This window comes from Coregonus lavaretus (assembly GCF_964263955.1).
Source record: "Coregonus lavaretus genome assembly, chromosome: 19".
In the NCBI taxonomy this organism is placed as follows: domain Eukaryota; kingdom Metazoa; phylum Chordata; class Actinopteri; order Salmoniformes; family Salmonidae; genus Coregonus; species Coregonus lavaretus.
In genome coordinates this window covers 9,133,348-9,149,682 of record NC_140006.1, presented here as the reverse complement: position 1 = coordinate 9,149,682, position 16,335 = coordinate 9,133,348, and the positions used below count along the sequence as shown (strand labels likewise).

General features: G+C 44.4%; 1 protein-coding gene across 1 annotated transcript in view; it reads right to left on the bottom strand.

Moving 5' to 3' along the window:
* The window catches only part of LOC311146567 (voltage-gated potassium channel subunit beta-1-like), a gene marked incomplete at both ends in the record, with an annotated part of 110,906 nt that overhangs the window by 44,975 nt on the left and 49,596 nt on the right, over positions 1-16,335 (bottom strand). The window contains one exon of the mRNA XM_084183085.1: positions 3,839-3,925. Within this exon, the coding sequence (XP_084039211.1) occupies positions 3,839-3,925 (87 nt within the window). The remainder of the gene's footprint in view (positions 1-3,838; positions 3,926-16,335) is intronic.

The following is a 16,335-nucleotide window of genomic DNA, read 5'->3' as shown; positions in this document are numbered from 1 at the left end:
TGAGGTCCGGTCTTGACGATGCATAGAAAAATAAGCGAGATGTATATTATCCATGTCTCCACTCAGCCACCACTCTGAGAAACATAGGATATTACCGTTTTTCAGGTCCCGTTGATAGGATAGTCTCGAACGGAGCTCATCCATTTGTTCTCCAGTGACTGCAAGTTCGCCAATAGAACAGAAGACAATGGCGGTCTATTTGCTCACCGACGTAGTCTTGTCAGGATGTCGCCTCGCCTGCCTCTCTTTCGCTGCTGCTTCCTCTTTCGAGTCCCGTGGATTAGGGCCTGGTCTGGAGTAAGCAGAACGTCGAGAGCTGCCGACTCGTTGAAGTAGAAATGTTCACCCAAATTGAGGTTAGTGATCGCTGCTCTGATATCCAATAGCTGTTTTCTGTCATAGGAAATGCTATTAAGTTTTGATTTCCAACGGGGGGGAATAAATACTTTATAGATTTTTCTCTCTCTCTCATTAATCCACCCAACATAAGTTTTAATAATTGTCAGTAATTGGCCCAAGGGTAATTGGCGCTGCATCATTTGTGGGGGACGACATGTTTACTGTTGCCTTGTCATCGATTTGATGTATTTATTTCAGCAATTTTAGGGTTTATGGCATAGTTGTTGTTGGTGGGCATGTAACCCTGTTTTAATGTTACTCTTGAATCACTACAATCAATAAAATAGTTTTTCTTGAGTGTACTTTTAGCAGAGCTGAAATGTACTTCAAAGTGCATTAACCCTATTGCTTATGCCTATCAAGTTGTTTCAGATCTACACAAGTGCCTAGGGAGAAGGGGTTAGGGTTTTCTTCTGGACAGGGCCTACCTATACTTAAGCCCATGCCCCTAGGGTTATCCCTTATTAGGACAGTGGTTAGAGCATTCATCATTGGTGCTGATGGCCTGGGTTCATCACACTACTCTCACATTCTTAGAAAAATACACTACCTGTCAAAAGTTTTAGAACACCTACTCATTCAAGGGTTTTTCTTTATTTTTACTATTTTCTACATTGTAGAATAATAGTGAAGAAATCAAAACTATGAAATAACACATATGAAATCATGTAGTAACCATAAATAGCCACCCTTTGCCTTGATGACAGCTTTGCACACTCTTGCAATTATCTCAACCAGCTTCACCTGGAATGCTTTTCCAACAGTATTGAAGGAGTTCCCACATATGCTGAGCACTTGTTGGCTGCTTTTCCTTCACCCTGCGGTCCGACTCATCCCAAACCATCTCAATTTGGTTGAGGTCGGGTGATTGTGGAGGCCAGGTCATCTGATGCAGCACTCCTTCACTCTCCTTCTTGGTCCAATAGCCCTTACACAGCCTGGAGGTGTGTTGGGTCATTGTCCTGTTGAAAAACAAATGATAGTCCCACTAAGCGCAAACCAGATGGGATGGCGTATCGCTGCAGAATGCTGTGGTAGCCATGGCGGTTAAGTGTGCCTTGAATTCTAAATAAATCACAGACAGTGTCACCAGCAAAGTACCCCCACACCATAACACCTCCTCCTCCATGATTTAAGGTGGAAAATATACATGCGAAGATCATCCGTTCACCGACACCGCATCTCACAAAGACACAGCAGTTGGAACCAAAAATCTCACATTTGGACTCATCAGACCAAAGGACAGATTTCCACTGGTCTAATGTCCGTTGCTCGTGTTTCTTGACCCAAGCAAGTCTCTTCTTCTTATTGGTGTCCTTTAGTAGTGGTTTCTTTGCAGCAATTCGACCATGAAGGCCTGATTCACACAGTCTCCTCTGAACAGTTGATGTTGAGATGTGTCTGTTACTTGAACTCTGTAAAGCATTTATTTGGGCTGCAATTTCTGAGGCTGGTAACTCTAATGAACTTATCCTCTGCAGCAGAGGTAACTCTGGGTCTTCCATTCCTGTGGCGGTCCTCATGGGAGCCAGTTTCATCATAGCGCTTGATGTTTTTTACGATTGCACTTGAAGAAACTTTCAAAGTTCTTGACATTTTCCGTATTGACTGACCTTCATGTCTTAAATTAATGATGGCCTGTCATTTCTCTTTGCTTATTTGAGCTGTTCTTGCCTGATAACTGACACAGATATGGTGGTGTAGCAGAAAGATCAGAAGGATGTGAACCAAGAGGTTGTGAGTTTAAATCCCAGATGAGGACAAGCTGAATATGAATTACTATATAAATGGACATGCACAATGTATTCATGTATGCCAATGAGTGTCAAATATGTAAGTTGAAAACACTGCATTTTAAAAGCACTGTGTGTCCCTAACCTTGCCAAAAGACAAAGAGCTGTGAATGGATCAGTGGTTCACCAATCAGGGCCTTGATGGGCTCGGCAACAGGATTAAGGGGTGATGTGTAATGTACCATTTTATTTTGGGGAGAACATTTCTTTGGGATCATAAGGTGACATCCTGACTGATACACAGAAATGTTCCTGCAACGTTCCCATGAAACATGTCTAGAGCATTAATATATTTTATTCTGAGAACATGGCAACCCTGTTCTGTGTATGTTTGGTGGGACATTGACGGAATATTGTCCTAATCCTCAGAAAACTGGACACAGAACTGTTTTTGCAACATTCCAATGAAACGTGTCTAGAACATGAATATCTTATATTTTGAGAACATATCAACCACGTTCTGGGTATGCTCTGTTTGACATTTAGAAAGTGTTCTAACTCTAACACCAAAACATGCTAAATAGGTTCTCATGAGGTTTTTGCTAACATACAATGTTCCCCTAACTGACGGAAAACTAGACACTCAAATATCTGGGGAACATTAAGGGTAACATTGCAAAAGCTTTCTCTTTCCCTAAAATTGTTAGCTGGGATGGGATCACAGCTGGGTGTGTGCGTGTGAGAGAGAGTTTGTGTATGTGTGTCTGTCTCTCTGTCTGTCAGTCCATCTGTCCATCTATCCATCTGCTTGTCTTTCCGTGTCTGTCTGTCAATCAGTCAATCAATCAGTCAATCAGTATTGTATTTGGTAGTGATGGGTACATCTGAAGAGACAGCATTGTCTGTTGTTGACCGTGGGGTAAAGACGATCTAGCGGTCTTTCTTTGAAAATGTCTTCATGGGGCACGTGTGACAGTCATCAGCAGCTCTGGGTGACAGGCTCAGGTTGTGTACAGTCTGGCCCCCCGGTGGCTTGTTTAGGACTGAGGGAGAGAGAAGGAGCTGAGCCTAGAGAGAACAGTAGGGGCTGTCTATCCACTCCAAGAAATAGAGGAAGGGATGGAGAGCGAGAAGGGGGTTAGAGATGCGGAATCGCTAGCTAGTTAGTGTTGTGACCCACTCTGTTGCAGAGAGAGCGAGGGAAATAGAAAGATAGGAGAGCAGAGAAAGAGTGGAAGTAAGTAAGCAAAGGCAAAGGCAGAGAAAAAAAGGAGCAAAGAGACACAAATTAGAGAAAGAGAGATAAAATAAGCGGAAAAGAAAGAGAGAGAGCACAGTAGGGCTTCACTATCCATGGAGACGAAGCCAAAAATACACCAGCTACCCCCGAGGGGGGCTCTAATCCTGTTTCAGTAGAATGAGGAGAGGGGAGGGGGGCAACACACACACAGAGGCCTTGTTCAAACTTACTGAACACAGAGAGAGAGAGAGAGAGGGTGGGGGGGGAGAGGCTGTGTGTACATGCCTGTGTGAGTGTGTTTATTTGTGTTTGTTTGCTTGCTTGTGTGTGTGTGTTTGTGCATGCACATGTCTGTGTGTGCATGTGAAACAAATGAGTGCCAAAGTAAACCAACAACAATACCATCAATCGCTCCTATCCCTGACAGTCACCCTCTCTCCCTCCCTCTTCCCCCCAGGTTACTTACCCTCCATGGGGGTGTTGCTGTCGGGCCGGTTGGCAAACACCACATCCACATACTCCAGCTGCATCCTCTGTAGAGAGCTCCTCAGACCTGCGGGACAGAGAGAGAGGAAGATGGAGGGGGTGGAGGATAGAGGGAGAGAGGGAGAGAGATAGGCAGAGAGGGAGCAGGAGGGTGAGGGAGAGAGAGAGAGAGAGAGAGAAATTAGGATCTGGCTAAAAATACTTGAATCAGTTATAGAATCCATTGCCCTTTATGGTTGAGAGGTCTGGTGTTCGCTCACCAACCAAGAATTCACAAAATGGGACAAACACCAAATTGAGACTCTGCATGCAGAATTCTGCAAAAATTATCCCCAGTGTACAACGTAAAACACCAAATAATGCATGCAGAGCAGAATTAGACCGATACCTGCTAATTATCAAAATCCAGAAATTCTACAACTATCTAAAAGGAAGCGATTCCCAAACCTTCCATAATAAAGCGATCACCTACAGAGAGATGAACCTGGAGAAGAGTCCCCTAAGCAAGCTGGTCCTGGGGCTCTGTTCACAAACCCCACAGAGCCCCAGGACAGCAACACAATTAGATCCAACCAAATCATGAGAAAACAAAAAGAGAATTACTTGACACATTGGAAAGAATTAACAAAAAAACAGAACAAACTAGAATACTATTTGGCCCTAAACAGAGAGTACACAGTGGCAGAATACCTGACCACTGTGACTGACCCAAACTTAAGGAAAGCTTCCACTATGTACACACTCAGTGAGCATAGCCTTCCTATTGAGAAAGGCCGCCGTAGGCAGATCAGGCTTTCAAGAGAAGACAGGCTATGTGCACACTGCCCACAAAATGAGGTGGAAACTGAGCTGCACTTCCTAAACTCCTGCCAAATGTATGACCATATTAGAGACACATATTTCCCTCAGATTACACACACCCACAAAGAATTCGAAAACAAATCCAATTTTGATAAACTCCTATATCTATTGGGTGAAATACCACAGTGTGCCATCACAGCAGCAATATTTGTGACCTGTTGCCACAAGAAAAGGGCAACAAATGAAGAACAAACATCATTGTAAATACAACCCATATTTATGTTTATTTATTTTCCCTTTTGTACTTTAACTATTTGCACATAATATGATATTTGAAATGTCTTTATTCTTTTGGAACTTTTGTGTAATGTTTACTGTTAATGTTTGTCTATTTCACTTGCCATGCCAATAAAACCCTTAAATTGAAAATTGAAATTGAGAGAGAGAGAGGTAAACACATGTTAGAAACCTGCAGTTACAGAAAACAACAAGCCACAGAGGATCTGAAGGAAGGTGAGGGAGACCTTTCCTCCACAGTCTCTCTCATCCTGTCAGATGAAGGCTTTGCTGTTTGAATCCTGAGAGGAGAGGAGAGAGGGATGAGGGGTGAGGGGGAGAGATGAATGGTATTGTGTCTGTCAGCTCAGCTCCATTCACAAACACTAAGAGGAGAGCAGACATAGATGAAAGGATGGAGAGAGGAGAGGATGGGAGAGAAGAGAGGATGGTACACAAGAAGACAGGAAAGGTGAAGAGAGGAGGTGTGTACCTGAGTGTGTACATCTGTGTGTTTGTAAGAGTGTGTTTATGGGTATATTGAATGAGTGTGTGTGTGTGTGTGTATATGTGTGTATATTTCTGTGACAGATTAATGCCAGTCATTAGAGTTATTCCTGTGAGGGAGTCATGCTCTCCCCCGTCACCATTCACACATCTTAATCCCTGTCCTGTCATCTACAGCCCGGTAATCCCAGGAACATTACACACATGCATGTACACTCGCATGCACGCGCACACACACTAATCTGAGTCTGCTCTGCCCTGCCATGACTTGCACATTTCTCTGTCTCAGCGATTTTGAAGGCTCTGAAGGGACTCTATTTTGAAGTGACTCACACACACTCACACGACTTGCACGTTTCTCCGTCTGACTGATTAAGTGGTCTTAAGGCTGTGAAGTGCCTCTATTTTTGAAGGTTAGAGAGAAGTGGATAGAAGGTGAATAAATAAAATGAATTCCTTTGGTGGATATTGGATAAAGGAGGAAACAAGCAAGGTCATGAACAAAGTCCTGTTTAAAAATCTGTTTAAATATTCTTTCAATCATTAAATAGAACCACCAAAAACCATCCTTGTCAAACACAAGTTTGCCTCACGAGTCCTCTATTCAAATCAAAATCAGATCAAATTGTATTTGTCACATGCGCCGAATAAAACAGGTGTAGACCTTACCGTGAAATGCTTACTTACAAACCCTTAACCAACAATGCAGTTCAAGAAATAGAGTTAAGAAAATATTTACTAAATAAACTAAAGTAAAAAATAAAATAAAAAGTAACACAATAAAGTAACAATAACGAGGCTGTATACAGGCGGTACCGGTACCGAGTCAATGTGCGGGGGTACAGGTTAGTCGAGGTAATATGTACATGTAGGTAGGGGTAAAGTGACTATGCATAGAAAATAAACAACGAGTAGCAGCAGTGTAAAAACAAATGGGGGGGGGGGGGGGGGTTCAATGTAAATAGTGTGGGTGGCCATTTGATGAATTGTTCAGCAGTCTTATGGCTTGGGGGTAGAAGCTGTTAAGGAGCCTTTTGGACCTAGACTTGGTGCTCCGGAACCACTTGCCGTGCGGTAGCAGAGAGAACAGTCTATGACTTGGGTGACTGGAGTTTTTGAAAAATTTTTGATGTGGACACCAAGGAACTTGAAACTCTCGACCCGCTCCACTACAGCCCAGTCGATGTGAATGGGGGCGTATTCGACCCTCCTTTTCCCGTAGTCCACGATCATCTTTCTTTTCTTTTTTTTAGGGGGTAGATCAGCTTTAATATTGCAGATAGGTTGTATTTTCCATCGATGTAATTGTCTGAATCATTTCCAATCCCCCATATATATTTTTGTAAATATATACATTATATATACAGTATATATACAGTATATATACAGGGTACACATCTCAGGAGGGATTTTGTCCCACTCCTCTGCAGATCTTCTCCAAGTCATTAAGGCTTCGAGGCTGACGTTTGGCAACTCGAACCTTCAGCTCCCTCCACAGATTTTCTATGAGATTAAGGTCTGGAGACTGGCTAGGCCACTCCAGGACCTTAATGTGCTTCTTCTTGAGCCACTCCTTTGTTGCCTTGGCCGTGTGTTTTGGGTCATTGTCATGCTGGAATACCCATCCACGACCCATTTTCAATGCCCTGGCTGAGGGAAGGAGGTTCTCACCCAAGATTTGACGATACATGGCCCCGTCCATCGTCCCTTTGATGCGGTGAAGTTGTCCTGTCCCCTTAGCAGAAAAACACCCCCAAAGCATAATGTTTCCACCTCCATGTTTGACGGTGGGGATGGTGTTCTTGGTGTCATAGGCAGCTCCATTTTGGTCTCATCTGACCACAACACTTTCACCCAGTTCTCCTCTGAATCATTCAGATGTTCATTGGCAAACTTCAGACGGGCATGTATATGTGCTTTCTTGAGCAGAGGGACCTTGCGGGCGCTGCAGGATTTCAGTCCTTCACGGTGTAGTGTGTTACCAATTGTTTTGTTGGTGACTATGGTCCCAGCTGCCTTGAGATCATTGACAAGATCCTCGCGTGTACTTCTGGGCTGATTCCTCACCGTTCTCATGATCATTGCAACTCCACGAGGTGAGATCTTGCATGGAGCCCCAGGCCGAGAGAGATTGACAGTTCTTTTGTGTTTCTTCCATTTGCGAATAATCGCACCAATTGTTGTCACCTTCTCACCAAGCTGCTTGGCGATGGTCTTGTAGCCCATTCCAGCCTTGTGTAGGTCTACAATCTTGTCCCTGACATCCTTGGAGAGCTCTTTGGTCTTGGCCATGGTGGAGAGTTTGGAATCTGATTGATTGATTGCTTCTGTGGACAGGTGTCTTTTATACAGGTAACAAGCTATGATTAGGAGCACTCCCTTTAAGAGATGCAAAATATGACAAAGTCAATACTTTGTAAAGCCACCTTTTGCAGCAATTACAGCTGCAAGTCTCTTGGGGTATGTCTCTATAAGCTTGGCACGTCTAGCCACTGGGATTTCTGCCCATTCTTCAAGGCAAAACTGCTCCAGCTCCTTCAAGTTGGATGGGTTCCGCTGGTGTACATGGAATCTTTAAGTCGTACCACAGATTCTCAGTTGGATTGAAGTCTGGGCTTTGACTAGGCCATTCCAAGACATTTAAATGTTTCCCCTTGAACCATTTGATTGTTGCTTTAGCAGTATGCTTAGGGTCATTGTCCTACTGGAAGGTGAACCTCCGTCCCAGTCTCAAATATCTGGAAGACTAAAACAGGTTTTCCTCAAGAATTTCCCTGTATTTAGCGCCATCCATCATTCCTTCAATTCTGACCAGTTTCCCAGCCCCTGCAGATGAAAAACATCCCTGCAGCATGATGCTGCCACCACCATGCTTCACTGTGGGGATGGTGTTCTCAGGGTGATAAGAGGTGTTGGGTTTGCGCCAGACATAGCGTTTTCCTTGGTGGCCAAAAAGCTCAATTTTAGTCTCATCTGACCAGAGTACCTTCTTCCATATGTTTGGGGAGTCTCCCACATGGCTTTTGGCGAACACCAAACGTGTTTGCTTATTTTTTTCTTTAAGCAATGCCATTTTTCTGGCCACTCTTCCGTAAAGCCCAGCTCTGTGGAGTGTACGGCTTAAAGTGGCCCTATGGACAGATACTCCAATCTCCGGTGTGGAGCTTTGCAGCTCCTTCAGGGTTATCTTTGGTCTCTTTGTTGCCTCTCGGATTAATGCCCTCCTTGCCTGGTCTGTGAGTTTTGGTGGGTGGCACTCTCTCGGCAGGTTTGTTGTGGTGCCATATTCTTTCCATTTTTAAATAATGGATTTAATGGTGCTCCGTGGGATGTTCAAAGGTTCGGATATTGTTTTATGACCCAACCCTGATCTGCACTGCTCCACAACCTTGTCCCCGACCTGTTTGGAGAGCTCCTTGGTCTTCATGGTGCTGCTTGCTTGGTGGTGCTCCTTGCTTAGTGGTGTTGCAGACTCTGGGGCCTTTCAGAACAGCTGTATATATACTAAGATCATGTGACAGATCATGTGACACTAGATTGCACACAGGTGGACTTTATTTAACTAATTATGTGACCTCTGAAGGTAATTGGTTGCACCAGATCTTATTTAGGGGCTTCATAGCACCACTTTTCCATGATTAATTTTTTTTGAATTTTTTGAAACAAGTTCTTTTTTTCATTTCACTTCACCAATTTGGACTATTGTGTATGTCCATTACATGAAATCCAAATAAAAATCAATTTAAAATACAGGTTGTAGTGCAACAAAATAGGAAAAATGCCAAGGGAGATGAATACTTCTGCAAGGCACAGTATCTTGTTTTTATTAGTCCCACCCTTCAGCTCCCTTCAACTCCTCCCATCTATCTCTTAACACCATCCATATTGGATTTATTTTTGCCATATATTTTTCAACTGTGCCGTGATGCTTCACAAAAGTTCTGATCCTTTCAATTCGCATAGTTTCTATAGATTGTAAATTACAGATAAACATTTTTGCTAAAAGTATTATTATATTATTGATCGATTGACTATGACTTTTCAAATCACCCAGTACTGCTATCTGCAGCGTTAGCTCCAGGTATATGTTTTTCCTGGACCTGTGACCAAAAACAAGCTACATATGGACAGTACCAAAATAAATGATCTCTTCGCAGCAACATCTGCAGAGCTGGGAATGTTGTATCCCCCATACAGTGGGGAGAACAAGTATTTGATACACTGCCGATTTTGCAGGTTTTCCTACTTACAAAGCATGTAGAGGTCTGTAATTTTTATCATAGGTACACTTCAACTGTGAGAGACGGAATCGAAAACAAAAATCCAGGAAATCACATTGTATGATTTTTAAGTAATTAATTTGCATTTTATTGCATGACATAAGTATTTGATACATCAGAAAAGCAGAACTTAATATTTGGTACAGAAACCCTTGTTTGCAATTACAGAGATCATACGTTTCCTGTAGGTCTTGACCAGGTTTGCACACACTGCAGCAGGGATTTTGGCCCACTCCTCCATACAGACCTTCTCCAGATCCTTCAGGTTTCGGGGCTGTCGCTGGGCAATATGGACTTTCAGCTCCCTCCAAAGATTTTCTATTGGGTTCAGGTCTGGAGACTGGCTAGGCCACTCCAGGACCTTGAGATGCTTCTTACGGAGCCACTCCTTAGTTGCCCTGGCTGTGTGTTTAGGGTCGTTGTCATGCTGGAAGACCCAGCCACGACCCATCTTCAATGCTCTTACTGAGGGAAGGAGGTTGTTGGCCAAGATCTCGCGATACATGTCCCCATCCATCCTCCCCTCAATACGGTGCAGTCGTCCTGTCCCCTTTGCAGAAAAGCATCCCCAAAGAATGATGTTTCCACCTCCATGCTTCACGGTTGGGATGGTGTTCTTGTGGTTGTACTCATCCTTCTTCTTCCTCCAAACACGGCGAGTGGAGTTTAGACCAAAAAGCTCAATTTTTGTCTCATCAGACCACATGACCTTCTCCCATTCCTCCTCTGGATCATCCAGATGGTCATTGGCAAACTTCAGATGGGCCTGGACATGCGCTGGCTTGAGCAGGGGGACCTTGCGTGCGCTGCAGGATTTTAATCCATGACGGCGTAGTGTGTTACTAATGGTTTTCTTTGAGACTGTGGTCCCAGCTCTCTTCAGGTCATTGACCAGGTCCTGCCATGTAGTTCTGGGCTGATCCCTCACCTTCCTCATGATCATTGATGCCCCACGAGGTGAGATCTTGCATGGAGCCCCAGACCGAGGGTGATTGACCGTCATCTTGAACTTCTTCCATTTTCTAATAATTGCGCCAACAGTTGTTGCCTTCTCACCAAGCTGCTTGCCTATTGTCCTGTAGCCCATCCCAGCCTTGTGCAGGTCTACAATTTCATCCCTGATGTCCTTACACAGCTCTCTGGTCTTGGCCATTGTGGAAGGGTTGGAGTCTGTTTGATTGAGTGTGTGGACAGGTGTCTTTTATACAGGTAATGAGTTCAAACAGGTGCAGTTAATACAGGTAATGAGTGGAGAACAGGAGGGCATCTTAAAGAAAAACTAACAGGTCTGTGAGAGCCGAAACTCTTACTGGTTGGTAGGTGATCAAATACTTATGTCATGCAATAAAATGCAAATTCATTACTTAAAAATGATACAATGTGATTTTCTGGATTTTTGTTTTAGATTCCGTCTCTCACAGTTGAAGTGTACCTATGATAAAAATTACAGACCTCTACATGCTTTGTAAGTAGGAAAACCTGCAAAATCGGCAGTGTATCAAATACTTGTTCTCCCCACTTCTCCTTACTTTTTCCCCCTTCCACTTGCCTCTTCCATTTTTGCGGTAATGCTGCAATTAGTTGGTTGTAATTTTGGATAGAGCAGACATTTCCATATATTTTTGTTAGCTGCATGTGTGACATAACTCCACCAGTCCTATTTATGATATCATTTACAAAGATTATACTTAAAAAAATATATATATAATGTTTTTTTTATCAATTAGTGTATTTGAGTTTAACCACAATATTTGTTTTATTGTATGTTCTGTATTTTCTGGTGGATTCAATTGAAATTGCAACCAACTTTCTATGGCTTGTTTTATGAATATCGATAATTTGGAGATTATTTTGTTTTCAAATAACTGAAAGTGAGAGGTTGTAATCTGAATAAAGGGAAAAAGGCCTTTCTTGAACATGGTGTGAGACATTCTTACTAATTTGCTAGACAACCATTTCGGATTTAAGTATAACTTTTGTATGATTGATGCCTTTAGTGAGAGTGTCACGCCTGCTCCCGCTCCCCCTACCTGGCACTCGAGGGCGCCAGGCTGCCCACCATTACGCACACCTGTCACCATAGTTACGCACATCAGCGCTTCATTGAACTCACCAGGACTTCATTACTGCTTAATTACCTCCCCTATATCTGTCTGTTCCTCAGTTTGACCCCCGTGTCTGCATTGATGTTGTTTTGTTTCTCTCATCCAGATGCTGGTCTTGCTTTGTTTCATTATTAAATCATAATTAAATCCTCACCCTGTACTTGCTTCCTGTATCCCAGTGTCTGTCGTTACAGAATGCAGACACCACAATTGGAAGCATCTTGGAGTTTATTTTTTATTTTTGTTGGTGACGTCGGATCCGTGTGCCGCTGCCGAAGCAACCGGGGACGCCTCAGCGAGCTCGTCATGCTCCCATGCCTCAGCTGGCTCGAGAGGCTCACAAGCCTCGGTTGACTCGGCAGGCTCTCACCCCACGCCTCAGCCGGCTCGTCAGGCTCCCACGCCTCAGCCGGCTCATCAGGCTCCCACGCCTCAGCCGGCTCATCAGGCTCCCACGCCTCAGCCGGCTCGTCAGGCTCCCACGCCTCAGCCAGCTCGTCAGGTTTCCACGCCTCAGCCGGCTGTCAGGCTTCCACGTCTCAGCCAGCTCATCAGGCTCCCACGCCTTGGCCGGCCCGTCAGTCTCGACAGGTCCCGCTCCTCGGCCGGCTCGTGAGGCTCCCATGCCACGGCTGGCCCATCAGGTTCGAAATGTTCCGGGTGGCGTCCCTAGAGGGGGGGTTACTGTCACGCCTGCTCCCGCTCCCCCTCCCTGGCGCTCGAGGGCGCCAGACTGCCCATCATTACGCACACCTGTCACCATCGTTACGCGCATCAGCGCTTCATTGGACTCACCAGGACTTCATCACTGCTTAATTACCTCACCTATATCTGTCTGTTCCTCAGTTTGATCCCCGAGTCTGCATTGATGTTGTTTTGTTTCTCTCATCCAGATGGTGTTCTTGCTTTGTTTCATGTCTATTTATTATTAAATCCTCACCCTGTACTTGCTTCCTGTCTCCCAGCGTCTGTCGTTACAGAGAGGTCTAATGCTTTAATATTTAATCATTTCTGCCCTCCGAATTCATATTCATTATATAAATAGGCCCTTTTAATTTTGTCTGGCTTGCCATTCCAAATAAAATTGAATCTTTTTTTGCAAATATAATTTAAAAAACAGGTCGCTAGGTGTAGTCAAGACCATAAACAAATAGGTGAACTGGGATATGACAAGAGTTAATCAGGGTGATTTTTCCACAAATAGACAGGTATTTTCCTTTCCATGGTAGCAAGATCGTATCTATTTTTGCTAACTTTCCAATAAAACGTATTGGAGTGAGATCAAATCAAATCAAATTTTATTTGTCACATGCGCCAAATACAACAGGTGTAGACCTTACTGTGAAATGCTTACTTACAAGCCCTTAACCAACAATGCAGTTCAAGAAAAGATTTACTAAATAAACTAAAGTAAAAAAATTAAAAGTAACACAATGAAATTACATAACAATAACAAGGCTATATACAGGGGGTACAGGTACCGAGTCAATGTGCGGGGTACAGGTTAGTTGAGGTAATTTGTACATGTAGATAGGGGTAAAGTGGCTATGCATAGATAAACAGCAAGTAGCAGCAGTGTAAAAACAAAGGGGGGGGTCAATGTAAATAGTCCGGGTGGCCATTTGATTAATTGTTCAGCAGTCTTATAGCTTGGGGGTAGAAGCTGTTAAGGAGCCTTTTGGACCTAGACTTGGCGCTCTGGTACCGCTTGTCGTACGGTAGCAGAGAGAACAGTATTGGGCCATACGCACTACCCTCTGTAGCGCCTTACGGTCAGATGCCGAGCAGTTGCCATACCAGGCAGTGATGCAACCAGTCAGGATGCTCTCGATGGGATGAGTTGGATTTGTTTAACACTTTTTTGGTTACTACATGATTCCATATGTGTTATTTCATAGTTTTCAAATCACCTGTACTGAGCTCGCCTTCTGGATGATAGCGGTGTGAACAGGCAGTGGCTCGGGTGGTTGATGTCCTTGATGATCTTTTTGGCCTTCCTGTGACATCGGGTGCTGTAGGTGTCCTGGAGGGTTGGTAGTTTGCCCCCGGTAATACATTGTGCAGACCGCACCACCCTCTGAAGAACCTTGCGGTTGCGGGCGGTGCAGTTGTCGTACCAGGTGGTGATACAGCCCGAGAGCATGCTCTCAATTATGCATCTGTAAAAGTTTGTGAGGGTTTTAGGTGCCAAGCCACATTTATTTAGCCTCCTGAGGTTGAAGATGCTCTGTTGCGCCTTCTTCACCACACTGTCTGTGTGGTAGGTCCATTTCAGTTTGTAATTTTTTACATTTTAGTCATTTAGCAGACGCTCTTATCCAGAGCGACTTACTGTTAGTGAGTGCATACATTTTTTTTTTTATACTGGCCCCCCGTGGGAATCGAACCCACAACCCTGGCGTTGCAAGCGCCATGCTCTACCAACTGAGCTACACAGGACTACACGGGTCTACTTGTCAGTGATGTGTACGCCAAGGAACTTGAAGCTTTCCACCTTCTCCACTGAGGTCCTGTCGATGTGCACCCTATGCTGTTTCCTGAAGTGTACGATCATCTCCTTTGTTTTGTTGACGTTGAGTGAGAGGTTATTTTCCTGGCACCACACTCCCAGAGCCCTCACCTCCACCCTGTAGGCTGTCTTGTCATTGTTGGTAATCAAGCCTACTACTGTTGTGTCGTCTGTAAACTTGATGATTGAGATGGAGGCGTGCTTGGCCACACAGTCATAGGTGAACAGGGAGTACAGGAGTGGGCTGAGCACGCACCCTTGTGGGGCCCCAGTGTTGAGGTTCAGTGAAGTGGAGGTGTTGTTTCCTATTTTGATGTCTTCACTATTATTCTACAATGTAGAAAATAGTAAAAATTAAGTCACCAACAAACTATCATGGTCAAAACACACCAAGACAGTCGTGAAAAGGGCACGACAAAGCCTATTCCCCTTCAGGAGACTGAAAAGATTTGCATGGGTCCTGGTATGGCAACTGCTCAGCCTCCGACCGCAAGGCACTACAGAGGGTAGTGCGTACGGCCCAGTACATCACTGGGGCCAAGCTTCCTGCCATCCAGGACCTCTATACCAGGCGGTGTCAGAGGAAGGCCCTAAAAATGGTCAAATACTCCTCTTTTACGCTGCTGCTACTCTGTTTATTATCTATGCATAGTCACTTTAACTCTACCCACATGGACATATTACCTCAATTACCTCGAATAACCGGTGCCCCCGCACATTGACTCTGTACCGGTACCCCCTGTATAATGCCTCCCTACTGTTATTTCATTTTAATGCTGCTCTTTAATTTTTTACTTATCTATATTTTTCTTAAAACTGCATTGTTTGTTAAGGGCTTGTAAGTAAGCATTTCACTCAAAGGTCTACACCTGTTGTATTCGGCGCATGTGGCAAATAAAATTTGATTTGATTTGATTTGACAATAGCACAATTGGTTAGGAGCCCGTAAAACGGCAGCCATCCCTTCCGGTTGAGATTGCGTCATCTGTGTATCTGTTGGGACATTTTGCGAATTGGAGTGGCTCTAGGGTTTCCGGGATGATGGTGTTGATGTGAGCCATGACCAGCCTTTCAAAGCAGTTCAAATCAAATCAAATCAAATCAAATTTTATTGGTCACATGCGCCGAATACAACAGGTGCAGACATTACAGTGAAATGCTTACTTACAGCCCTTAACCAACAGTGCATTTATTTTTAACAAAAAAAGTAAAAATAAAACAACAACAAAAAAAGTGTTGAGAATAAAGTGACAGTAGGTAGGCTATATATACAGGGGGGTACCGTTGCAGAGTCAATGTGCGGGGGCACCGGCTAGTTGAGGTAGTTGAGGTAATATGTACATGTGGGTAGAGTTAAAGTGACTATACATAAATACTTAACAGAGTAGCAGCAGCGTAAAAAGGATGGGGTGGGGGGCAGTGCAAATAGTCCGGGTAGCCATGATTAGCTGTTCAGGAGTCTTATGGCTTGGGGGTAGAAGCTGTTGAGAAGTCTTTTGGACCTAGACTTGGCACTCCGGTACCGCTTGCCGTGCGGTAGCAGAGAGAACAGTCTATGACTAGGGTGGCTGGAGTCTTTGACAATTTTGAGGGCCTTCCTCTGACACCGCCTGGTATAGAGGTCCTGGATGGCAGGAAGCTTGGCCCCAGTGATGTACTGGGCCGTACGCACTACCCTCTGTAGTGCCTTGCGGTCGGAGGCCAAGCAGTTGCCATACCAGGCGGTGATGCAACCAGTCAGGATGCTCTCGATGGTGCAGCTGTAGAATTTTTTGAGGATCTGAGGACCCATGCCAAATCTTTTCAGTCTCCTGAGGGGGAATAGGCTTTGTCGTGCCCTCTTCACGACTGTCTTGGTGTGTTTGGACCATGATAGTTCGTTGGTGATGTGGACACCAAGGAACTTGAAGCTCTCAACCTGTTCCACTACAGCCCCGTCGATGAGAATGGGGGCGTGCTCAGTCCTTTTTTTTCCTGTAGTCCACAATCATCTCCTTTG